Raw genomic sequence first — 25,626 nt, forward strand, 5'->3', positions numbered from 1 at the left:
AAGTATAAATCCTCCTCCTCCATCTGTCTGTCCAGGTGAGCGGCCGTACCGGTGTCAAACCTGCGAGAGGACTTTCACACTGAAGCACAGCCTGGTTCGTCACCAAAGGATCCACCTGAAGCCCCGCGGAGCCGACGGCTGCTCCGCCGCGAACGATGACGCCAGCGAGGACGGAGACTCCTGCACCCCGACCCCGACATCCACCTGCCCGCCCTCGGAGAACGAGAGCGAGTGTGGGAGCGGCACCGCCGGGGGCAAGGAGCTGGAGGAGGAGGACCTGAAAGAGGAGGGAGAGGGTGATGTAGTAGATTCAGCCACGGTGGAGGAGGAAAACCCTGCAAAACCAGCAGAGTCTGGTGCAGATCCAGAACCGCCAGCTGCCGTTGCTTCTGAAGACCCGGACGCGGAGGAAAAATCAGAACTTTCTACAGACTCTGCGACGCAACAGCCCTCCACCAGCACGCCCTCCAGCCAACAAGCTACTGACACAAAGACAACTACTAGCGACGACTCCTCAGCCAGCAACTTGAAATCAACCCCTGACTCAAAAACCTCCAAAGACCCCTCTCCCTCCTCCAGCTCTCCACCAGGGGAGGCCACAACAGCTGCCCCAGAAGACGGCTTCATCCAGGGGCTGCTGGAAATCCACGCCAAGCCCTCTCTGGAGCACATCCTGCCCAACGGAGAGCCTCCTCTGGTGGGGGTAGACTGAGAGGAGTGGCCCTCGGCTGCCTAAACCAACATCACCAGTGCCATACGACGGAAAGACGCTACACCATTGACGATGATGATGATGCAAAAACTAGCCCAGAAAACTTTTTTGATAGAAAGACGAACACCTCGTTTTCTTGAAGTGCCTTACTACTAGTCCTACTTCTCTGATGTTTTTTGCTATATCTTTATCTGCATTATTACGGAGGATGGATCTAATTTTTATAGCTTTTTATGATGATGGTGATTTGCATTACTATTTTTTTGTGCGGGGAATCTATATTTCAGCAATAAAAAGAATAAAGTTACAATTTATTATTGTTCTAGATTCTGTTTGAGAATTTATGATCAACTTAGGAGACGCAGAGAGACAGACAAAGACTGAGATGGACTGTCTGCGTTTATTCTTCTGTATTTAAATCACATCTGGGCTACAGCCACACATCAGAGACTGAACAATCCAATTTTACGATTTGAACCAGCTTTGGATTTGAGAATGAACTAGTCAAGGTGGGGAACTTGACTTTTTGTGGTCCGTCAGTCACAGCAGCTTTTCAAAATCCAGAAATCACCAGCCACTTTTCCTGTTGGAACGGCCGCTTCAGTGTTTCTGGAGAAAACTGGAGGTGATGGCTGGTTCAGCCCAGGTTCACCAGCAGATAATGGCCGCCACAGATGGCTGGTGGTCTTCTGCCACTGTGTGGCTGAGGAAGCTTTTTGTAACTGGAAAACCGAAACGCCAGCGCCTCGGTGTCTTTTTTGGCTCGCTTCCGCACCAATCCCCATCTCTCGGCTGGCTCTGAAAAAAAAAACACACACAAAAACATTCACGAACTTGACAAAGTCGCACCAGGTTTCTGTGTGAAAACTCTTGAAAGGGCAGAAAATAGTGTTGATCAGTTTGTGTTCTCCATGTTTTTTGTTTTTTTTGTTTTTTTTAAACCCATCACACTATTGATCCCTTCATCCCTCAAAGCCACCCTGTGAGTTGGTTTGTGTGTTAATAATTTCTCATTCATAATCATTCTCATTTGATTCCATGTGTGTACAGAGAGTTGAACATATGGCATGTGATGCTAGAGTATTTTCTGTTTCTCTGCGTGTGTGCGATTATCAGTGATATTTAGGTGTAGGGTGGGGAATTCTTTAGTTTTGTGGATTTTTTTTATAACTGAACAAATCAAAATTTTTTGTTGTGTATGTGTGAAAGTGTGTGACTCCCACCTGTCTCTCATCGTCGCCCCCCCTAGTGTTCATTTAGGGTTTATTACAGGGCCTCTGGTGTGCTAACGTTTATGGCCGCTAACACCTGACCCAGGTTCAGTTTACCTCAATCTCTGCTTTTTAACTGCAACCATTTAAACAACAGACGAGCAGCACTGTAAGCAACCCTTCAAATCCATTGTCTTCCTTAACAGGCTAGCAGGGCTAATCCTTTGCTAGCCTGGTGTCCACTGTGGGCCAAACCAGAGCTAACCAGGGCTAACACATGACTTCAAACAGCTATCCAGGGCTTATATGTCTAAGTCGTTACTGGCTTGGCTCGCACAATGGCCCCAACAGAGCTAACCAAGGCTAACTCGGTATCAACAATGATGTAAAATTGAAATAGAAAGGGCTAAGGCATTGCTAGCACGGTTTGTGCAATGAACTTTATCACACAAGGAAAACAGCTGAATCTTCACTGCTTTTGAAAGGGCTAACACTAACTAGCTGTAGTTATTAGCCTGGGCTGGCTAAATAAACATCAGCCACAGAGTCAAACACGTGCTAACTAGGATTAACTTTGCAGATCAGACCAGTTAACCAACTTGGCAGTGCTTTAACCGGGTTAATTTCTCGGACACGGTTAGCTAGCCCTTGTTAGCTCTTATTGTTAGCCTGAGCTTTGTGCAGTTGGTATGTATCTATCAACCACAGAGTAAAAACACACGCTAGCTTGGAATAACTAACCAGATCAGTGAAGATAGCCAAGCTTACACTGGTTTAGCTCGATAAACTACTTTGGTATGGCCAGTTAGCTTTAGCTAGCTCTAATCCTTAGCTTGAGCTTTGTGTAGTGAGCCCTTAGTTCCCAACCACAGGCTCAAAGCACATGCTAGTTTGGGCTAAATGACGAGAGCAGGCAAGTTAACGAAGCTAACGTTGCGTTAACAGCAGCTAATAGTAGGCCTAGCTAGTCTCCCTCCAGTATTATCATAGTTTCTAGAGTTGGCCACTTTAGCACCGTTTGTCCCTATTTAGCCCTGTCTTCTCCTAACAGCGAAAAAAGAAACGGTCAAATCCATTATTAATGTATTTGACATTAGTGACAATCACTTTTAATTTTCAAATGGAAAGCGGATAAAAGAAATTATAGATTAAACCCATCAGTTGTATCTCAATGTGATTTCCAGGAGGTAGATGCTAGGGTGAAAGGGATGGCTGGATGGATGGATGGATGGACAGACGGATGGATGGATAGGTTGGAGTGGGTGTGAGTGCAACACTATTTTGTGTTCCTGAACTGTATTACCCTGCTGCACACACAAACAAACACAAGTAAAAGGGCTAAATCCACCCCCTGCTTCAACCTAACCGGATATATCCAACAGAAAGAGGCGGTGAATTTGGATCGCCTGCTGATCCTGATGTCACGACCAGAGGGACGGGTAGTGTGTATGTGTATTTTCCTTGTCGTGTGAAGATGAATATAGCTAATTTTTCTTGTACATTTTCATCTGTTTATTTTTATATCGAGCAACCTCATAAGCAAAACAAATCGAACCTCAGCGGCTCATAACGGAACTGTAAGGCGACGACGGTCAGTCGCTAGTCGGTCAAATAGAAAAATGTTGAGCAACCACAACTGGACTGACTGACTGACTGCACGCTGCCGTGAACTGGCACTAACAACTTCCAAAACTACTACTACTATTACTACTTCTATTACTAGTACTACTACAGTTGAATATCGTGACACAATCAAGAGAAAGAGAGAGAGAGTTTCCTTCAGTTTGTCCTAATGTTCATGTTCAACCCCAGACTTTTATAGAGCCCAAACTCTTTGCAACAGCCTGTTTACTGACCAGTTTCCCTTTGAAGCAAGTGCAAATCACTTGAACTCTCCAAAATCAAAACTTACGGCATCCACACGTTGTCAGTGGCTAACGTCCCATCAAAGCTGTGCAAGATACACTTCGAGTTATGGAGGAACTGAAAATTAACTCAATAGATTTCTGATTGCAGAATGAGCACCTGCTGTACTGGGTTTCATGTTTGGAGTAAACTGGATCTGAGAGATTGTCAGGACGTTTTTGCTGCTGGTTGAAATTCACATTTCATTTTCTTTTCATTTCACCAGGTAAAATTCCTGCTTTCGAACATGATGCATGGATTTACTCAAATCCTCAGTCACAACAAAAAAACTGAATTGAATTTATTTGAATTTGAAATTTGCTCTCATGTCCTCCCTTAATCAACCAAGGAAAAACTGGGAACATGTAATAATTATAAACTTTAAACCAAACCTGTGCTTGAGCTGGTGAAAGCTTACTGAACTGTTAACCTGCTATGATTTACAGTCACAATCACAAGAGTCTAACCTTTTAATTAATTTGATCATTAATCACTTATTAATTTTGACTGTTGATGTTTCGTTATCATTCATATTGGTGAAGAAACTCTCTTTCTCTTTCTCAACTGTTTTACGTTTGTTTGCGCTCTCTGTACACCCCTCTCCCTCGGGAATTTGCGTTCATGTACGTCTGACTGTGAGTATGTATGTGCGTGCACGGCCATATGAATACTGGACTTCCATTCGAATGCACGTGGACTGTTTTTAAATGTATTTATTTGGAGCCCAGGTGTGTGTTTGTGTGTGTGTGTGGGTGCGAGTTTAGTTTCTACAATGACTTGAGAAGAAAGCCATGTATTAAAAATATCACATTTATGCTGCAGAACTGTTTTGAGGAACTGATGGTTTGTGTTGTGGACTAACCGGCTTGCCGTAGGGCGCAGCAGGCCGTGGTGCATATCGGACTTAGCAATAAGAAATCCCTCTGAATCCAAAAAGCTTTATGTAGATCTCCTGTATATGAGTTGAGAACAGACTGTCTGGGTCTATTGGTTCTGTTGTTTATTTTTAGTTTGGCTGAGATGATTTTTGTTGTGCTTATTTTAATTTTTTTCTCTATGACATATAAATGCATATAAAACTGTGAAAATCCATTGTGTTCAGTTAAAGGGTGAGTTTTAGGCTTTAGGTTTTTTTTTTTTTTGCATGTCAATCTAATTTGTTCAATTATGGATGATTTCTCCTTTCTCCATCTCTTTTCACGCTACACACACACACACTCGCGCACACACACAGACACTCTCTCTCACACACACACACACACACACACATATAAATATATATATACATATATATAAATATAAAAATATATATATAATCTCGCTCTCAGGGTCTTTCACAAATCCATTATCCGAAATACTTCATGTTCTTATTTCCTGAGTTGCAATTTTCCAAGTCCTGATTATTTTGTCTTTTTTAAATAATGATTCAGAACTGTCAATCACTACATTTAGCACTTGACTGTGAACTCGTCATCACAAACAGAAAAGATGTCATTTAGTTTTGGCATTTTTACACCCAGAATACTGTGTGACATTCTTGTTCTGTTCCTCCCCTATCACTCGGACATTTGGTTTAAGCCTTTTGGGTTTTTTTTTTGGTTTAACCCTCATGTTGAACTTTCTGTCCTGGTCAGAGGTCAAAGGGAACGTCAGAGAGGAGATTTAAACACATCCCTCCACTAACACAAACACACACATACATGCTGGACCTCAATCAGAAAGCATTAACACACAGTCATGTGGAAAACTTAAATTTTCTGTGATTGTGTTTCCATCCTTCCTTCCATCCCCTCGTCTGTCCTCTCCTCCCCGTACGTTAGTAAAACATGACAGTGTTTCACAAAGTCAAGAGATGTAAACCTGTTCTGTATTCAACCCAATAAGAAAAAGCAATAAAGATTATATTAAGGAAAGGTGTGTGAATCAAACCCTGTGGATGTTTTTGTCTTTCTTTACTTACGTTAGCTAACAATACTGTTGCTGTTGACCTCATTACCAGTGATTTACAGGTGTCAGGGATGTAAAAGAAATGCATTTTAAGACAATAATTGGCTTTGGTAATTTAATTTTACAAGTCTGTAAATAAATGATTAGGAAAAGAGGGAAGCTCAATTTGAGTCGAATTTAAATAATTACTCTAACTTATAGTTGGAAACTTTATTCTTCTCATGCTGAACTGTGTGTTTATCTGTAGACAAATTTCACATTTGACTTCTTTATACTTTACTATACTATTACATTTTTCATGACTTACTATGACTTTTCATGACTTACTATACTGACTTTTTTATGACTTACTCTACTATGACAATATTCATGACTTACTATAACTATGACTTTTTAATTACTTTCTATGCTGACTTTTTCACCACCTACTATACTATGACTTTTTAGTGACTTATAATATGAAATCTTTCATGACTTATTATACTGACTTTTTTATGCTTTTAACTATACCGTGACATATTTTTACCTCACTTTACTGACTTTTTTTATCACTAACTATACCATGACTTTTTTATCACTTACTATACTATGACATTTTTCATTACTTAATATGCTATGTCTTTTGTTTGACCTGCTATACTATGACTTTTTAATGACTTTCCATACAGACTTTTTAATCACTTACTATACTATGACATTCTTTTATGACATATTATACCATGACTTTTTTCACCTCACTCAACCATGACATTCTTAATGACTTTCTATACTGGCTTTTTCACCACTTACTTTTTAATGACTTATTATGCCATGACATTTTTTACCTCACTTTACTGACTTTATCACTTACTATACTGACTTTTTATCACTTACTATACTATGACTTTTTGACTTACTATACCATGGCTTTTTTCACCTCACTCAACTATGACATTCTTCATGACTTTCTATACTGACTTTTTTACCACTTACTGACTTTTTTTTATCACTAACTATACCATGACTTTTTTATCACTTACTATACTATGACATTTTTCATTACTTAATATGCTATGTCTTTTGTTTGACCTGCTATACTATGACTTTTTAATGACTTTCCATACAGACTTTTTGATCACTTACTATACTATGACATTCTTTTATGACATATTATACCATGACTTTTATCACCTCACTCAACCATGACATTCTTCATGACTTTCTATACTGGCTTTTTCACCACTTACTTTTTAATGACTTATTATGCCATGACATTTTTTACCTCACTTTACTGACTTTGTCACTTACTATACTGACTTTTTATCACTTACTATACTATGACTTTCCATGACTTACTATGACTTTTTTCACCTCTCAACCATGACATTCTTCATGACGTTCTATACTGACTTTTTCTCCACTTACTATACCATGACTTTTTTTATACCTTAATATACTATGATTTTTCATGACTTACTATACTATGACATTTTTCCATACACTTTTTTTTTTTAATCACTGACTACAGACATTTTTCATGACTTACTATACTATGACTCTTGACTAACTATATTATGACTTTTTTTTCACTTAGTATCACATTTTGTATCATTTACTACATGATCTTTTTCACTTAGTATGACACTTTATATGACATAGTATACAACATTTTTCATGACAGACTATATTACATTTTCTGCACCAGAGAAAGTAACACTCTTGTACACACCTGTTATTCCGTCTTTTATTAGCTGTACACATGTATAGACAGTATATACTTTTATTTTAAGTATCAATCAACAGCATTAAAATATATTTCCATTGTTACTTCATACAGTTCAGTGCTCTTATTTAAAAACACAGATGTGACTGTTAGTGATACAATAATTCATTCTTTATCATACAAAATAAACACAATTTTTCCACCTCATTCATTTCTTACATACAGAGTCTTAATGCAGGTATCTCAACTGTTCAAACTGCAGGTGCAGCTTCTGACCCCGCCCATATCAGTCGAAATCAGAGCAAGACATGAGCGGGTGAGTACGTTCACATGCACCCATGTATCCAAGGTAGTTTTCATGAGACCATACTCTGATTATGTGAAACAGGTTTTCTTTAATCTTCTACCTTGACAGTTTATTAAATGAGTTGTCAGCTGAATCTCTGATATTAACTGCTGATGTTCCACACAGTCAACTTTTTCAAATTATTTAAGTAATTTTAAGTCAGCCTTTGGATTTAATTATTTGTGGATACAGTGAAGCATGTGTGATGGTGTTGACACGCTCAGGATACTAGTGGTGCATATAACTACACGGGTGAAGATTATGTCCCACATGTTGGGTTGTGACCCTTCCAGGTCGTCTGCTCGCATCCCGTTGAGTTCACAGTCTGTGGTTTTGGTCCCAGTGGTTCACACAGTGGAGGGTTTCATCAGCGCCTGCTCCCCGAACAGCTGCTTAAAGTGGACCACATGCTCCTCACAGTGCTCTCCTGGTAACACACACAAACAAACACATATCACAGGTGTTCAAGTTGATAATTATGTGTTTTCTGACAGAACACAGACATATATATGACGTAAAAACACTAACACTGTACTTAAGTACTTAAATACACATGTTTAATTCACAGCAGTTGATGACGCACTGTATTCTAGCTGTAAGCAGATATTACTCCTCCTCCTATAAAGACATACTTTGCATTATTGCAGCTGTGTTTTACTATATCGTCATTCATTATCTGTTTATACAGCAACCTACTCTTATTGGTATCCACAGGATATACTGGTAATTAACAAAGTAATAATGAGTGATTAATTCATAATTATGAGAAAAACAAGTGTGTGTGTGTGTGTGTGTGTGTGTGTGTGTGTGTGTGTGTGTGTGTGTGTGTGTGTGTTCTCACCTGGATTAAAGCCGGGGCTTCCTCTCAGCCGCTGGTTTCTCTGCTGGAACGACCTGAACACAGTGTAGAACAACATCTGGTCTCCAGTCTGTCGTGCTGCGTCCAGAAACTTCCTCGCCGACACGTTGTCGTGTCCACCTGCCCAAAGGGAAAGCAGTGCAGGGTTCAGTCTGAAGGACAAAGTGACTTCTTATGATGCTAGTATGAAGCTTTGTGTTAAAGCATTTGTAATTGTGGAAGACACACATCCGATTTGTGTAACTTCAGCTGAGGTTAAAAATCTTTACAGAGATGAATATAGTTTCATGATAACATCTTTTGAAGTCTGTCTTTTAATACAAGAACCAAACCGTAGTGTATCTGAAAAATGTGCACGTCCAAAACAACAATTTAATCAAGACTAATAAATGATTTGTTGAGCACTGAGCAAAATTCACTAGTGTGACTCAGTATTAAGTGTTTTGTGATTCTTTTCCCTCAACAATGACTAAAATTAACCATATGACTGCAGATTTGTTACACTTTTGTTTTGCTTTCACTTTTTCCTGGTACATGAGCTGAGATCGACGTACCAACACTGCGGATGAATCTGAGCGCGCCCAGAACCTGCTGCTTGGACAACAGAACCTCAACAATCTCGTCATTGGCCGTGGACAGACGCTGAAAACACAAAACATTAGATGAATTGAAATTAAAATAATGGGAATTTATCTTTTTTTTTGCACCACAATCTGCAACAAGTCTGTTATGTTTTTGTGTTCGATACCTTTAACATGTCCAGAGACAGCTGATGTGCAGGAGGGTATGTGCTCTCCAGAGACAGAAGCAAACAGGCCTGAAACCACGGAAAAGAAAATGAAGGAAATTAAAGACAATTAAAAGATAATTAGTAAATTAATTAATGTAAAGACAATAAATCTGCAACAATTTTGATAAAACAATAATAATTAACTACATTTTTTCATGACCTCTACTCAATAATGATCAATAATTAAAAGTAAAAAGTATTTTTATTTTTATTCTGTTTGAGCAAAATTTGGTTCCAGCTTCTTAAATGTGAACTTTACCTGGTTTTCGTAGTCTTCTATTATTTTTGAAGTTTTTTTTGTTTTTTTATACATATTTTGACATTTTCTAGACAAAGTGATTAATTCACAAAAACAATCGTCACACTAATCAATAGAATTATTCGTTGCTACTGTACTTGGTACAAATATAAAGTTCCCCAGGATTTTCGTTTTCTACTTATAGACTTGTTGTCCCTAATAAGGATCAAACGCAAAAAAACTGGATCCTACATTTCCCATCATGCATCTCAACTATAACTTCAAGTTGATCAACTTGATGACACTAGTAAAATGACTGAACAGATGGAATAATTCTCTCAATGATGAGTGATCATGTGTAAAATCAGCAGACTGCTCCTTTAAAGCTGCGTTCATTCAGTTCAGTCTCAATATTAGTTTCAGATCAGTTTGAACTCACCAGTGGTTTGGAGTCACTGAGGACGTGATACTGCAGGAACTGATGCAGCATGTAGAAGAGGTTGTGCTGCACCAAGGTTTTAATCACCAGCTCGTACAGGTAGTGCTACAGTTAAAAATACGTCAAATGTAAAGTTTGTTCAGATCGAAGCAGTGAAGGAAGGATAAAATATTTTCTCTCGATCAAAGTTTCAGACAGAAGGAACAATTACAAGCACTTTACAACAAATCAATACACAATTATATCAGCATTTTAACATTAGAGATGAGGGACGGCTGATCAGGAGGCGTCACTCTGCTCAGTTTTACCTGAACAGTGATCTGGAACTGGTTCAGGGAGCGGATGTACTCCATCAGCACTGCAATGATGAACTTATGGGACACGCCCTGCAGAAAACACACATACAGCAGAGAGGGTCTAATCTCATTTCATTCCAGTATCTTTTATATCTGTATTATTCTTGTTTTCCATTATCAAACAGTTCACAGATTCTATTTAGAAACAAACTTTTTTAAACTAATTACATCTGGATATTTAAAATTATTGCTTTTCCTGCTGCAAGTACACATTTCATTCTTTTATCTGTACAGTGTGTGTGTTTGTTTGTGTACCTTCCTCTCTGTGAAAGATGACAGGACGTGTGTGTACATGTCTGACTGGTCGATGACGGCCTGAGTTCTGACCGGACGTTTCTGAGCTGCGCTGCCTCGGCTCGGACCGGACTCCATTGCCTGCAAACACAAGATTGAAATATACCGTGCATCACACACACAAAGCTGAGTGTGTGTCCTTTGTCCAGGTTTTTAAAGACTGAGAGCCTCGTTCCAAAACAGTTCAGATCTTCAGGTTTGTTCACAGACCAGTTGTCACTCACCACAGTGTAGCTCTGCTCTGCCTCCAGGTACTCCTTGTACACCTGGTTGAGTTTGTCAAAGACGGTGGCTATGACAGGAAGACTTCCCTTCTCCCCGCCCTCCAGAACTGAGAGGAGAGAAGTTCAGCTTCAGTTCAACAGCAGCAACAGGTTTCTTTTATTTATTTATTTTTTTTCTTCTCCCACTTCCTGTACTGATCGCTGTTCTTTAAAGCGACAGGCTCCAGTGGTTCAAACCTGCAGCACAGTTAACAACCTCACAGTCACCAACAAATCCTCCCTGGTGCACTGAATTTATTTTCCTTTATCTATTCATATTTATTATTATTTTGATACTTTATTTAAACTATTTTTTAATTTCGCCTTTGATTGTATTGTTTGTTAACGACCTCGCTGTTCTGTGTTAATTCTCTGTGTCGCCGTTCAACACTTTAACTATAAAACATCATCTTTAGGTTTAATGACAAGAAAATCTCTTTCTAATCTGACTCGTCCTGGTGGGAGACAGACAGACGGAGAGAGAGAGAGAGAGAGAGAGAGACAGAGACAGACGGTGAGAGAGACAGAGAGAGAGACAGACAGAGAGAGACAGAGAGAGAGACAGACAGAGACAGACGGAGAGAGAGACAGACGGACAGAGAGACAGAGAGAGAGACAGACAGACGGACAGAGAGACAGAGAGAGAGACAGACAGAGAGAGAGAGACAGACGGACAGAGAGAGAGACAGACAGAGAGAGAGAGAGAGACGGACAGAGAGACAGAGAGAGAGACAGACAGACAGAGAGAGAGAGACAGGCAGACGTACTCTGCGAGCAGACAGACAGGATGACCATCTTGCAGTCTCTCCGTCGTAACAGGAAGTCCATCAGTTTGCCTTTGTCCTGCAGCAGGTTGACAGTTGGAGGCAGCTTCACCTGCAGGTACCACAGGTAACCTGAGAGAGGAGGAGACGTCAGTGTCAGCATTTCAGCTGGAATCGAATCATAACACATGTGGCTCTTGAGAAAAAGTTTGTTTCTGGCCCCAACAAAGCAACATCTGCACGTCCTCACACATCTGCAGCTCGGCTGGTTTTTAATCTGTTTCACACAAACTAATACAACAGTGCAGACGCTTCTGCAGTGGAGAGGGAATCTACATCTCAGCTGACTGACACTCTGACTGCTGAAGGATTCACACTCTCATTCATGGTACCACAGCGTGTGTGTGTGTGTGTGTGTTTCCACACCTTCACTGGCGCTGATGATGATTTCAGGTTGGAAGACGCTCCAGGAGGAAGAGTCTGGAGTGAAGGTCAAGGTCAGTGTGAGCAAAATTTAAAAAGATGGCGACATGTAACAATTTTAACGCACAAGGATACAGAGCTGACAGGGGACTGGAGGCTGAGAGGGGACGACTGCTGGACCTGCACAGAGACAAGAGACAGAGGAGAAAGCTGCAGTCAGACTGGATCAACATCCCAGGAGAAGGAGACTGAAATAAATACAGTGTGTGTGTGTGTGTGTGTGTGTGTGTGTGTGTATGTGTTCACCTGACAGGGGGATCCTGTAGGGGTGTATGGACCGGGCAGGTAGGACAGGCTGGTGTGTGTTGACAGCACAGTCCGGCTCCTTCAGCTTGATGTCGAAGATCAGAGATGTCTGAGACAAACACACACACACAATAAATAACACCCTCACAAAAAATACAATCACACACACAAACACACACACACACACACACACACACACACACACACACACACTGACCTGGGAGCTCTGGTGATGAACCACCACCAGGTTGTCCACGATGTTCAGAGCAAACTTCCCCGTGGTGTTCAGCTTCAACACATGGCTCTTTTTACACGCACCCTCCCTGAACACACACACACACACACACACACACACACACACACACACACACACAAAAACAGACTGTAAGTGTAACTCCGAGACACTGTTTTAATTAAATTCACTTTTGTTTCTGTTTTTGAACGCACTGCCTCACAGCCTAAATGACAATGTTATACTTTTTTAATGTTTTCATTAAACTACGGTGGCCCTGAGAGCTCAACACACTGCAACTTAAGAAACACAACAAACACAGATTCAGGAAACATCTTCATCAATTTGACAACACATGAGCTGCAAATACTCACAACACAACCAGTGTGTCCCAGCAGGTTCATCACTTCTGTTGTGTTGTCGATGAAGATGTTTCCTGAATTTGTGTTTGTTGTATTTTCTTCAGGCCACCGTAGACTTGTGTTAAAAAGTTCTGATGTTGTTCTTTATGTTTGAATCAATGTGATGTTAAATGTGTGTGTGTGTGTGTGTGTGTACCTTGGTAGGTGATACAGCACCACCTCTGCACTTGGACTGTTTGCTGTTCTCGAGTGATGCTTCAGATACATCACATACAGCTGACCGTAACTACAGACGGGGGGGTCAAACAAATTAAAGCAAACAGAGAAACGACAAACAGATCAAATGAGTAACACAACTAAAGGTTAAAGCCCTGGTTTACATTGTTGCCATGGCGATGTCTCTCTCTGACAGGCTGAGTTTGGCGGGTTTGGGGACGACCGGCAGCTCGATCTCAAACTTGGACATCTTGGACATGGTCCCATTCTGAAAGTGACCAGCAAAGTCAACTCAGTGTAAACAACAACTGAACCAACACATGCTGTGCTCACACCAAACTGTTCATCACTAACGGTTAATTCTCAACAGACCTGCGTGTGTACTGAACTAACACCAAAAATATACAGTTATAAAGTCAAAAAACCAAAACAAGTGAGTCTGTGATACTAAAATCTAAAATGACGAGGCCGATAATATGTGACTGACTAAGATTAAGTGTCACTGGACCAGACTCAGAGCTCAGGCCCAGCTCTGCTCACCCTGAAGGCGAACGGCTGCAGGATGTTCCCCTGCACGGTCGTGGACAGCAGGATGACGGCGGTCTCTGGACAGTACTGGTACCAGTTCACATTGATACTCTGACTCTTCAGCAGCTTCAGACTGCGCTTGTCTGGAAACACCTGCGCACACACGCGCGCGCGCACACACACACACACACGCACACACACACACACACACACACACACACACACACACACACACAAAACTCAAGAATAAATGTCCAGAATAGAATCTTATTTACTGGTTTATTGCAGAGCAGGTTTTCACATATGAGGAATTTGCTTTGATGTTTTGGTTCAAAACAATAAAGTAAGAGGAAAACATATATAACAGAGGATAAAGCAAAGCGAGTACTACAGGTCAGATAGCTTAAATATAAAGAGAAACATTTTGTTGCAAAATATTTACAATAAAAATGTCAAACAATATAATAAAATTAATAAGAATATAATAAAACTATAATACGAATATGCTCAATGTTCAATATGAAAGGGGGAATGTACAATATTTAGAGTATGAAAAACAAGACTATGAGAGAAATGTAAGTAATCCAACCTGGTAAAACTCGATCCCCTGGTCGGTGATAAAGACGATCTCGTTCCAGTTGGTCCAACAGAAACCCAAGACGTTAGCATTCTTCGTCTGCAGGACAAGAAAAAAAACACAAATACTGTTTAGTTACAGAACAACACAGAAAAAGGCTGTTAAAGCACCGTCACTGAGCTGCTGTGCCTTGAATTTTATTAATATTCTTTTTCAGCTGTGGCTCATAAACACTGATTTCTCCTCACAGCTCAATGAGGTTCTTCATATCTGAAGCTAAACTCCTGTTACATACCTTGCATTCCTGGGTGAACTCTGTGTGTGGATAGTCGGGTATAAAGTTGATGAAGTCCTGCAAACAACACAGAATAAATAGTTCAATAAACCAGTAATCTTTAGGTCTGGATACTGAGTTTGAACAGAGCTGCAGTCCTTGTGTTTGTTAAAGTCATAATTAGTAAACCAACATTATTCCCACAGACAGAAACATTTCTTTTTCACTTAGAGAAAGTCCACATGATGAATTTAACTTAAAATATACTTCGACAGTTTATGAGCTTCCAGTTAAAGAAATCACTGCATCTTGTGCAGCTTTTCCTCTGAATGAGTCGCATCACATTTCACATTAAAGGGAATCGAACATCAGACCCGACAGTGTTAGTGTTGTCCAGAACTCACCACAGATTTTGAGGTTCTCTGTACTGCCAAGATCTTATTTCCAATGGAGAACTTGATACACTTCACTTCTCCTTTATCATCCATTCTGTGGAGGAAAACATGTTAATGCACATTATTACTGTCAGTGGTGGGAAGGCACTTGTACTTTACTTGAGTGTTTCCATTTTATGCTACTCACAACCATGACTTTTTATTCCACTACATTTATTTGACAGCTTTAATTAACACTTTCCTTTTTAGATGTGATGTTAATATAATTTTAATAACAGTTTGAGCCCCAAAGAGTTAAAGTTTCACAAATAACAGCAAAGATTAGAGAAAATTCAAAAAAGGTGAACACAACTGTCTTTACTTTGGTTCTTCTTCTTTCTGGGAACCACCGGACTAAACTGTATATTAAATAGTTTAAACCAGCTCCAGCAATAACATACAGCATCAGTTATATTATGATACACCAGTCACAGGACAAAACAAATACTGCTACTCTTGATACACATTTTATTGATGATTCTTTTACTTGTAATGGAGTATTTTGACAGTGTTCTATTTCAGAGATTCCTGCAAATGCCAAGGTACCTGAAGGCAACACTGCTCTTGTCATCTGGGCCTTTGACCACCACACCTGTGGCTCCACCTGAACGCACCGCAAACACCTGCAGCCAGAGCACAGGATGTAAACATCTAGCAACTTAACTGGAAGCAGTTAAACATAACAAATTAATATTAAGTATTTTCAGATTATTGTCTTTTCAATGGCACCATGAACAAGCATGGGCTCTGAATGGTTTTGAAATGCTAAATAGTTTTATTTAAAAACATATATATATATTAAATTATAGACAAAAAAAATTGTACTAACACAGTTTATATTTAAATACATTTTTCTGCTAACAGTTATATAATTTTACTAAATGCAGTAGTTGTCTTTTTTACACTGTTTATTATCAATTTTATTTAAAAATATCAAATAAGTTGTTTATTTTCTGTCATAAATCATCAAACCTGTCAATTTATCTTCGGTTATCGACTCTTTTATGTGCATGAAAGCGCACCTCACAGCGAGCACATTAGAACTGATGAAAATAAACTACAGAATTTTGTTGACATGTTTTTGTGAGAATTTTCTTTAAACTAACAAACTGTTAGTCAGCTAACCTTGTTAGCCACATCAATGCTAACTTGCTCACCTGCTTGTTAGCCTCATCGAAGAAGACGTTGTTGACGCTGGAGGCGTGTTCAAACTGCACCGGGTTCTCACACAGCTCCAGGTAATGTTCCTCACTCATCCTCACACACCTGGCCGCCACGTTTTCACAGTTTTATCCCAAGTTCAGTTCACTTTATTCCAGCCTAGCTTCCTGTTAGCCGGAGCAGCAGAGCCGGAAGAGACGACAAGGCTTCCTCTTTCGTCCTTCAGAATAAAAGCGGATACTTTTATTTATCTATTTGTTTCATTATTATTATTATCATTGTTATTATGTTTTCATTAATTGAAGCTTTTGACAGACACATAACCATCACATAGCTGTGCCATCTATTATATATACATATATATATATATATATATATATATATATAATTTGAACAAAGCAGAATTAAGTAGAGTTAAAACCTCACAACAAAACCAAATTCTATTTATCCATGATAATCAAACCTATAGACTGTACATAAAAAGATCAAACCACATAATCAGAATCTACAATGACCCTAGAAAAACTGTAAAGTCACACATGATGAATATAAATATCAATACATTGTGCTAGACTTCCCCAAAAAGTTCACATCATCTACTAAGATCCAACTATTACTATCAAAGACTGAGAGAAACTTAATGTGTCCAATAAAATCACAGATAAATACTGTTTAGGTTTGTAAACTGCATTCAATATTACATTTTAAGAATTGTCATTATTTAATACAGAATTTCATCTGTAAAACTACATTTGCATTTTATTCTACTGTATTGATTATTCTTTTATTTTGAAGGTTTCTGGTAGGAAGTCACCATAAGAGTCATGTGACAAACTGAAGATCATGTGCTTAGGCTTTGCATCAAATCAAGAACTGAATCACAGATTAAAGTTTCAGTAACTTTGTACTAAAAAGAACAAACATTTAAATATTGTTGCTTTTACTGAACAGAAATCAAAGAGAGACAGTTTCATCTTCACTTTTTAATGTCACCACTGGTCGGCAGCCGGTTTCAAATAATGAAGTATTTCATTAGAACATACCCACCACAAAACCAACATCTTGACAGAGTGCACACTCTCTGCAGAGGGAAACCTCACACACTCAAACACACACAATAATGTGCAGTAAGTGACCAACGTCTCCCACACCAGGTCACACAATCAAAGAGCTGCTTGTCAGATCCTTTTCACCGCAAACACCAAACAGAGGCCCCATCTTTTACATTTAACAGCACGATGCTGGATTAGTTTACTTGCATTTATCTACTTGTGATAAAAGTTTCCTTTTGCACTTTAATTTCAAGTGTTCCACACCCTTCTAAATAATCATCAAAACACACATGCGTATAGTTCCTGTCAACAGATTTGAGAGTAAATCACATGGGTCGTGCAGGAATGAATTACCATCAACCTTAGATCCTTCTAGAAACACTGAGCGAGTGATGAAGACAGTATGAGCCTCACTGAACTTCACCACTGCCTCTAACATCAAGGATCAAAACTGTCAAGTGCTGAATCAGATTTATTATTTGGAAAGTACATTTTTCTGATTTAACCTGATTTTATTTCTAATTTTGAAACTTCGATATGTTTTTTTTTAGATAAATATAGAAATTAAGGTAAAACTTTTATATTCTTTAATGTGACCAATGGAAACAACATTGTTTTAGCAGAGGTTGTGCATGTGTGTATTTTATGTGTGGTATTTATTTCCTCCTCTCATAGATTTGTGGTGCTCATTATCTATTATTAGTATGTTGTGTTGACTGTTGTTTCCTGTTGCACTATGAGCTCACTGATGTGATGGCAGTATGGTACACAGCCTTACAGCTGATATGAAACAGAATAGGGAAAGAAAGAGACAGAGATGAAGATGAAGGTGATGATGATGTTTTTTTTTGGATTATTTCCCTTCAGTCAAAATAGAAAACAAAAAAATATCATGTTATATTAGTTTCACCCCTTTTTCTGTGTGTCTTTCTGCAAGTTGTTTCCACACATGGTCACATATGAAATCTCTGCACGATCTGCTTCTTCCTACACCTCTGAAGCTTCAGTCAAATATTCAAACCCACCCATGCACATTTTTCCCCAGAATTCATTACAACCTTAGGTTCTCCACTTCAAAATAAATCTCAGATCGTTTGTGTGAAGCTCATCAGTGGTTCCAGCTGGTGGAAAAGGTCCTGTGTGAAAAGCTTTATGTATTTTTATGATTCTTACTAAAACACATACTGTAATTAATCTCAGTATGAGGCGACAGTAGCAGAAGATGCGAGATGTGGTCTCAGCTTCAGAAAGCCCTGCTGGAACCTCTCAGTGGCCCCGGACGCTCCGGCTTCAACGTCCAACTGGGTGAAATCATTCCTGCTGCAGCCAGGAGGAGGCGCTCCGTCCTGCCCGTTTAAAGGAGGTGTGTGGGTTAGTGGGTGGAGGGCAGCGTTGGAGGGGGGAGGTGCCGGGTCCTCCTCCATTCATCTCCTCCTTACAACGTTTTCAACACGGCGGGATCGTGAAGAGAGAGCGAGCGGGGCGAGCATTAGTCGTCAGCGTCGGGTTTTAAAGGAGGACCGCCGTCTTCTGAGGCGACGGGGAACGTTTTCTTCCCTCGCCTCTGCACGTGGTCCTCGTTCCTCTTCTCCAACGCCACGATCTGCCAGAGAGGAGAGAGAGCTTGTTTAACCCGGCGGTACAGCATGGATAATTATGTCAGCTTCCAATAACAGTTTATCAACGTTCCCACGTCAGAACAAGCTCAGAACAACTGTCTGACTGTGGGTTTGTGCTTTGGGTCTTCACTAAAGACGATATTTATCTGCGAGGTCTCTGATGATGTTTATCTTCACACAGACAACACATAAACTGACAATAAAAAGGTGAATCAAAAGTCAAAATTATAACGAACAAAAAGAAATAATGAGCTGAGTGTCTCTGTCGTCTCCGTTACCTCAGCGACGAATTCAGCCTCGTCTTCAGCATCAACAGGGATGTTCAGTTCGGTCACGGCGTTGAAAAGGTCGCACACACTCATCGCCTCGCTCACTCCTCTCTTCTGGAAAAACTGGAGAAAACACACACACACACACACAGATTTATTTTACAAACAGCACATAACTAACACAAAGTAACTGATCCAGGTATTAATCAATTTCTATATGAAAAATAATGAATCAGAAGCCTCTGTTTACATTTTTGCCCACAGTTACCGTGGTTACAGTTTACTGGTTAAATAAATTAAACCAAAGGAAGCTAAAAAAACCTGGTTCACTGAAAGATGCAGTTAATTTAATCACTTTGTACTTTTTCCAAGAGACCAGTTAGATCCTGATTGTGAATTTATTAATGATTACTTTCTAATTTTCTAATTATTAACAACAACAACAACAACAACAACCATGACAGGCCCTAATTTCTGATGGATTTAATCTGATTAATCTGTTTCTCAGATTTTTAACGACATTTAAATTCTCTGTGAAATAAAAAGTGTTTCTCAGTACTCAACAGGCAACGTGACACATCTGATCGTTCTCACTGAAACTACACGACGAAACTAGCTGTTACCGTGGAAACGTTCCTGCAGTCTCTGAAGAGGAACTCCAGGCCGTGAGGATGGGTGGGCTCCACGGACTGACTGACGTCTATCAACCACACCTGCAACACACACACGCACACACACACACACGTCATTACAGCAGAACTGAGCTGTGGACCTGAACTGACCAAGATGATTTAACACGAAAACTGAAGTGAGACAGGACGAGACAAAAGATTAATGACAGACACAGAGAAGGAAGTTGCTCTGGTTCTGCTGTAGGTCTGGTTTATTAGTCTGTAATAAGAGAAGAAAGAAGGAGAGGAAGCTGACAGAGGCAGGAAAAAAGAAAAAAGGATGAAAGAATCAGAGCAGAGGAGGAAAACAAGAGTGAAAAATAGAAATAAAGCAGCAAAAACAAGAGAAAAGATACAAAGACGGATGGAAGAAGAAAGGAACGAATATAAAATGAAGGACTGAGCAGTAAACAATGAACAAAAAGCAGAAAAGCAGACGCAGTCTTACCTTCCCTTCGTGCCACAGCATGTTGTATTCACTGAGATCAGCATGAACCAGATTACACTCCTGATACAGCTGCTGCATCATCTGCAGAGAAACACACAAACTGTTACACACAGCAGAACTTCACTACCGGCTCCAGCAACTGATCAATCAATTGGTATTGACAGAAAAATGATGAACTACTGTGATAATAAATCATTGATCAAATAAAAAAAAAGCTCATAAGACACAAACAAAGCAGCTGCTCTCTCTCTCTCTCTACACATGGATGAGTCAGTGCACCTACATGTAAGACCTGGCAGTAGGCGTTCTTCATGTCCTCTGGGCCCAACATGGTGTCTTTGAGTTTGGGAGCAGGAACATGGTCTTTCCCGATGAACGACATCACCAGGATGTGTTTCTTCAACAGCACCACTTCCGGACAGGGAATCTCCGCCTTCCTCATCCTGGACACAAACGGTGATGTCACGTTTCTACGACTTCATCCTCTTGACTCGTGTGTTAACAGGTGAGTGAGTCACCGGGTTAGTTACCTGGTCAGGTTGTGCATCTCCTTCTCGGCCCACAGCCTGATGATTTTGCGTGGGTTCAGTTTGCTGAAGCGGTCGATGAAGCGGTAGTCGTCTTTGATGTAGCGGTCTCTGTTCTTGAACTCGTTGAGCGTGGTTTTAAACACCTTCAGCACCACCTCGTCTGGGACCGGCTGCTCCTCCAGGCTGAAACACAAACACACACTTTGACTGGTTGGTTGTGTATTTGTTGATTTTCAGTTTCTGCAAGTTCGCTGAATTAAAATGAAGAAATTTTAAGACCCATTTACACCATCACACTGGATTCAAGTATCATGGAAAACCTGCAGGGACACTTATTGATCATTATATCATTTTAGTGCTTCCCAGCTGTATATAAAAATAATTCTTGATGATATATAAATTGACTGAATGTGACCTGAAGATAAATGAATGGATTAGCCAATTAAAAATATGTCTTTTTAGAGTTGCAACGATTAATTGATGGGTCCAGCAAATCAAATCAATGTTTTGATGATTGATTTGTAGTTTCTGCAGCAGAGGAGAAGAAGCTGAATTCAAAACATTTCAAAACTTTCCAGTACCTGCAGGTAACCCTGTGTAGGGGTTTCTTATCTTATCCTCCTGACTTCCAGCCCTCTCTTCCTCCCTGTATCCACTCACCTCCCTCCGTCAGCGTGGAAGACGACGGACTCTTTCCCGGTGCTGATGCAGCCGTTGATGTTTTCCAGCACGCCGGCGTTCACCATCTTATACATCAGCAGACGAGTGCGAGGGTCCACCGCTTGTTCCTGGAGAGGAAGGAGGGTGTTTTTGTGTTTGAGTGTGGAGGAGAAACAAGGATGTGTGTGTCTCATTATTCCTCATCCGTGTGTTTGAACACTGAACATTGTGTGGGGGAGAGTGTACGCACGGCGGTGGAGTGCTCCTTCTTCTCGTGCAGCCTGGCGCTGCGTCTCTGCTCACTGTAGCAGTGCTGCTTCAGAGAGTTAAACACCTGGTTGGACAACTTCAGGTCCATCCCCAGCCCATCACCGACGTGCACCTCAGGAGCAAACTGGAGGAGGAGGAGGAGGATGTAAAAAACTGCTGATCCCCTTTTAGCTTTACACATATGAAGAGCACAGAGCTCTCATGGTCACTTCGTTCTTGAACAGTCAGAGTGAATCTGCTGCACAGTGAAGAATTCTGAAGGAAAAGCAACATGAAGTGTTTGAAGTGTGTGTTAACAACCCACACACACACTTTCTCCAGACTGAAGCACGAACCTGTCCACAGACACATTAACACTTCTTCAAAACCACCATTAACATAAACGATGACAGAGATGATGTGTTATTGTTCTTTGTGTGTTTTGTATCCACGGCTTCATTTTGTGAATGTTAGTGGAGCTTCTGCACCTAATTCATTACCTATTTAAATAAATGTAAAAAAAGCTGAATTTGATTGGATCATGAGAAACTCCTGCTACAAAATAAGAGCTGGTGTCTGTGTTGTTCAGGTCACTGTTGCTTCTGATGTTCTTTACTTCTTCAAGAAAACTCCTTCTGTCCTCACGCTTCAAAACATATAAATACTTTAGTTTCACAATTATATTGTATTATATATATATATATATATAATCAATCAATGGATCTGTAGGATCAACAGTAAACATATATATCAATAAACATGAACATGAGCGTGTCACTGTCTTACGTTGTCCATGCGAGCAGTGTTCTTGCGACCACAGGTCACCTCGTCATGTTTGGTGGTGATGTTCTTGCCTTTCCCAGTGAAGCCTTTCCTGGGTGTAGTCTGAGGCTTTTCTGAATGATCACACACACACACACACACATACACACAGGTCAGAGGTTACCATCTGTGGTGTCGTTGTCCCTGCTGCTCTTCAGGCAGATCTCCTTGTACCTCTGTCAAAGAGATGACTACTATGACCATCAATAATTAATCAATACTGAGGAAACTTTCCCTTTATTACTGTTGTAGTGCTGTAGGTCACATTTACGTGAGTCAGTACCTTGATTTCTCAGGAGACACAACAGACATTTCCATCTGCTGACTTTATCCACAACTATTTTTTGAGTTTGTTCGACAGAGAATCAGATATTGATTCATTTAAAATTCAGAGAGGTCCAGTTAGACAAACTTAAATCACAAACACTGTGATAATAGTTAAATATGCATAGCGTCCTGAGAACACACGGCTGCTGTCTGCTACTCCCACCCACTGTATTTATGTCACCTGCTCTGTAGGGGTCGTGTCTTGTGTCCTGCCAGTCCACCTCGTCCTCAGAGCTGTCACTGTCTTCATATGGATGGACCATTCGGTAGTTCTCAAAGGAGATGGACACTGCACACAAAACATGACAACACAGACTGTCACAAACTTTACCTCTCCTTTAATCAGCTGCTGTCACTGCAGAAGAAGTCGAGAGCGACACAAAGACAATAAACCACACAGAAGTACTTTCTAACAGTGTGTAACAAGTGCGTATCTCAGATTGTTGCGTTTCTACCTTTGCTGTCTCCGTTGAACTTCTTCTCCTCACGGCGCAGCTGATCATCAAACTCACGGTCAAACTGCATCTGCAGCATCTGGGCGAGCATCAGGTCACTGGTCGTATCAGGACCCTCATCGGACAACAACAGGTCTGCAGCAGGTCTGAGAGAAGAGGGTGGAGACAGGAGAGACGGTGACACACAGATTCACTGCCAAATAAAACAATGTCATATATGACATGAATAATTAGTCAGCTGCAGTTTAATAAAGCATTTCACAACAACAAAAGACTGAAATTAGGGCCGCGACTGATTATTATCATCAGAATCGTTTAATCCACTGATATTATATCAATTATTTTGTCAATAAAATGTCAGAAAACTAAATGATCATTGGTGCAAAATCCAAAGATTGTAAGTTTGACAGAGTAAAGCAGCAAGTCCCCACTTTTGATGAGCTGGAAGCTGAGCTGAACACAGGTGAGGCAGCTGAGAACTTACTCTGAGAGCGCAGGGAAGGCGTTGTTCTCCTCATCCAGCTGCCTGGCCAGCTGCTCACTCATCACATCAGCCAGAGAGCAGGCCGGAGCGGCCGGGGTCACTGAACCCCACGGGCTCTGCAACACACACACACACACACACACACACACACACACACACACACACACACACACACACACACACACACACACAGGGGGTATAATATCATCCTTAAGAAGGCAGATACAAAATACAAAAACAAAAAAAACCTGAGTGACATAAACCAAAGCTCCAATAATAACTACAGTCCAGACTCACAGTGTTAAATTTTTATTAAATAATGGATTTTGCATTTAAGTGCCAAGTCTCAGCTTTAGTGAATTTACAATGAAATGTTAGAAAGAGCTGTGTGGGACAAATAGCCACACACACTTGGTATTTTAATGTAGTGTCCATCATTTTATTTCAGACCAAATGTTCTGAAGCTCAGAGCCTGAAGAACAAGAAACTGTACATACTGGACTGTAGTTCTTCATCTTGAAACCAAACTTTTCCCCCTGCTCCCCTTAAGTATTTTTTATATTTGTTGAATTGATAAAATAAAAGGAAAAAAGCGTAACCAAGCATTAACATTAGAGGAAGCTAATTTTTTTATGTCTGATCGCTGCAGAGGTTTGACTTCCTTATTTTTATTTGCAGAATCTAACTTTGATCCACTGCACCCTGACATGTGCAGTGAAACTCCGTTATAATTAAACCTCTGACTCATTAGGGAAAAAAAAGAAGTGAGACAGGTCCAGACATGTCTGAGGTCAGCCCCTGCTCCAGGATCCTGTATTTAGGATCCACCCACAATATTTGTAGGTCAGATTGTTTATAATTTCGATAACTACCTATTTACTTCGAATAAATATGTTCGTACGGACATATTAAACAATATAATAGTAATATAATATGTGGTAATATGTAGTAAAAAGTCATGTCTGCTAAATGTAAAGTGACAGTTCCACAGCTTGAACTGAAGAAATATACAGATTTTATGTTGTTATAAAGTCGGCACAATAATTCCCAGAAAATTATGTTTTCATGAAGGTTTCAGATCATTGAAGACGTGTGTGTGGAGGCAGATTTAAGGCTAAGATGTTACAGAAATAGAAGCAGTCTTCGTTCAGTCATGGCCATATTGGATAACGACTAGCATTAGCATTAGCAGCTAACACAAGTTAAACAACATGAACAAGACACAACAGAGCAAGACACAACAGGACAATGCAAGTAAATGAAAGAGCTTCCTACCTTGGCTGTTTCTGGTGTGACTGCTGTTCGATCCATGATTATGATAACAGTTAATCGATTCTTTCTCGGAGGAGTGAATGTTGGCTAACCGCTGAGCTAACGTTAGCACGATTCCACAGGGGCAGATTGGGCGACGAAAAAGTGCGTAAAACAAGACTAATGCCGACGTCCAGCGACGTGACGCGCACAGGAAACTGTTGTATAAGCTTAACTTAGTGTAAAAAGATAAAGAACAAGTCAGCAACAAAGGTTTTCTGTGAATAATCTGGATTTAATTTGAGGCTGCGCGGCCGTCTGTTAGGAATTTCCTACTGCAATGAACCTTGGCACAACAGGAAATACGTCGATTTACGCCTTCATAATAAAAGCCTCCACGCAGTTTTCTAAAGGTCTCTTATTGATCCTCACATCACAGGCGCTGAAAGG

At 40.3% G+C, this 25,626-nt stretch overlaps 3 protein-coding genes across 11 annotated transcripts in view; 1 reads left to right on the top strand and 2 right to left on the bottom strand.

Moving 5' to 3' along the window:
- rreb1a (ras responsive element binding protein 1a) overlaps positions 1-5,756 on the top strand; it is a 64,196-nt gene extending 58,440 nt beyond the window's left edge. For all 8 annotated transcript variants that reach the window (XM_071484368.1, XM_071484369.1, XM_071484366.1 and 5 more), the window contains one exon: positions 36-5,756. In XM_071484368.1, the coding sequence (XP_071340469.1) occupies positions 36-712 (677 nt within the window). In that variant the 3' untranslated portion in view covers positions 713-5,756. The remainder of the gene's footprint in view (positions 1-35) is intronic.
- Positions 1,361-16,544, bottom strand: rmc1 (regulator of MON1-CCZ1). 2 transcript variants are annotated; one of them, XM_071484373.1, is made up of 21 exons: positions 16,336-16,544; positions 15,725-15,801; positions 15,149-15,233; positions 14,766-14,822; positions 14,483-14,569; positions 13,906-14,046; positions 13,530-13,633; positions 13,346-13,435; positions 12,773-12,878; positions 12,556-12,664; positions 12,385-12,429; positions 12,253-12,306; positions 11,830-11,958; positions 11,024-11,130; positions 10,761-10,880; positions 10,458-10,535; positions 10,150-10,254; positions 9,431-9,499; positions 9,237-9,324; positions 8,665-8,802; positions 7,485-8,250 (listed from the first exon to the last, which is right to left on the bottom strand). In XM_071484373.1, exons 1-21 carry the CDS (start codon positions 16,432-16,434, stop codon positions 8,171-8,173), a joined length of 1,968 nt encoding a protein of 655 aa, XP_071340474.1. In that variant the 5' UTR covers positions 16,435-16,544; the 3' UTR covers positions 7,485-8,170. The 2 variants fall into 2 exon arrangements, with proteins under 2 accessions (XP_071340475.1, XP_071340474.1); XM_071484374.1 differs by lacking the exons at positions 7,485-8,250; positions 8,665-8,802; positions 9,237-9,324; positions 9,431-9,499; positions 10,150-10,254 and adding an exon at positions 1,361-1,510.
- Positions 16,545-17,307: 763 nt separating this feature from the next.
- riok3 (RIO kinase 3 (yeast)) lies at positions 17,308-25,542 on the bottom strand. The gene is made up of 13 exons (XM_071484375.1): positions 25,201-25,542; positions 23,926-24,041; positions 23,442-23,587; positions 23,168-23,275; positions 22,624-22,733; positions 21,839-21,982; positions 21,589-21,716; positions 20,929-21,111; positions 20,682-20,841; positions 20,399-20,479; positions 19,903-19,992; positions 19,289-19,402; positions 17,308-18,994 (listed from the first exon to the last, which is right to left on the bottom strand). Exons 1-13 carry the CDS (start codon positions 25,234-25,236, stop codon positions 18,881-18,883), a joined length of 1,530 nt encoding a protein of 509 aa, XP_071340476.1. The 5' UTR covers positions 25,237-25,542; the 3' UTR covers positions 17,308-18,880.
- Between the last annotated feature and the right edge of the window lie 84 nt (positions 25,543-25,626).

This window comes from Trachinotus anak, unplaced genomic scaffold, assembly GCF_046630095.1.
Source record: "Trachinotus anak isolate AG129_WGS33_773 ecotype Australia unplaced genomic scaffold, CSIRO_AGI_Tana_v1 ptg000009l, whole genome shotgun sequence".
Lineage (NCBI taxonomy): Eukaryota > Metazoa > Chordata > Actinopteri > Carangiformes > Carangidae > Trachinotus > Trachinotus anak.

Coding starts and splice junctions, on each gene's coding strand:
- rmc1 (XM_071484373.1), bottom strand. CDS start 16,434: ATGAGTGAGGAACATTACCTGGAGCTGTGTGAGAACCCGGTGCAGTTT. Junction 11,131..11,829: donor CCTGTCTGTCTGCTCGCAGA/GTACGTCTGCCT, acceptor CTCTCCTCTCAG/TTCTGGAGGGCGGGGAGAAG. Junction 8,803..9,236: donor CAGATTCATCCGCAGTGTTG/GTACGTCGATCT, acceptor CCCTTTGGGCAG/GTGGACACGACAACGTGTCG.
- riok3 (XM_071484375.1), bottom strand. CDS start 25,236: ATGGATCGAACAGCAGTCACACCAGAAACAGCCAAG. Junction 23,276..23,441: donor GTTCAACGGAGACAGCAAAG/GTAGAAACGCAA, acceptor TTTTGTGTGCAG/TGTCCATCTCCTTTGAGAAC. Junction 19,993..20,398: donor TGCTGTGGCACGAAGGGAAG/GTAAGACTGCGT, acceptor TGTGTGTTGCAG/GTGTGGTTGATAGACGTCAG.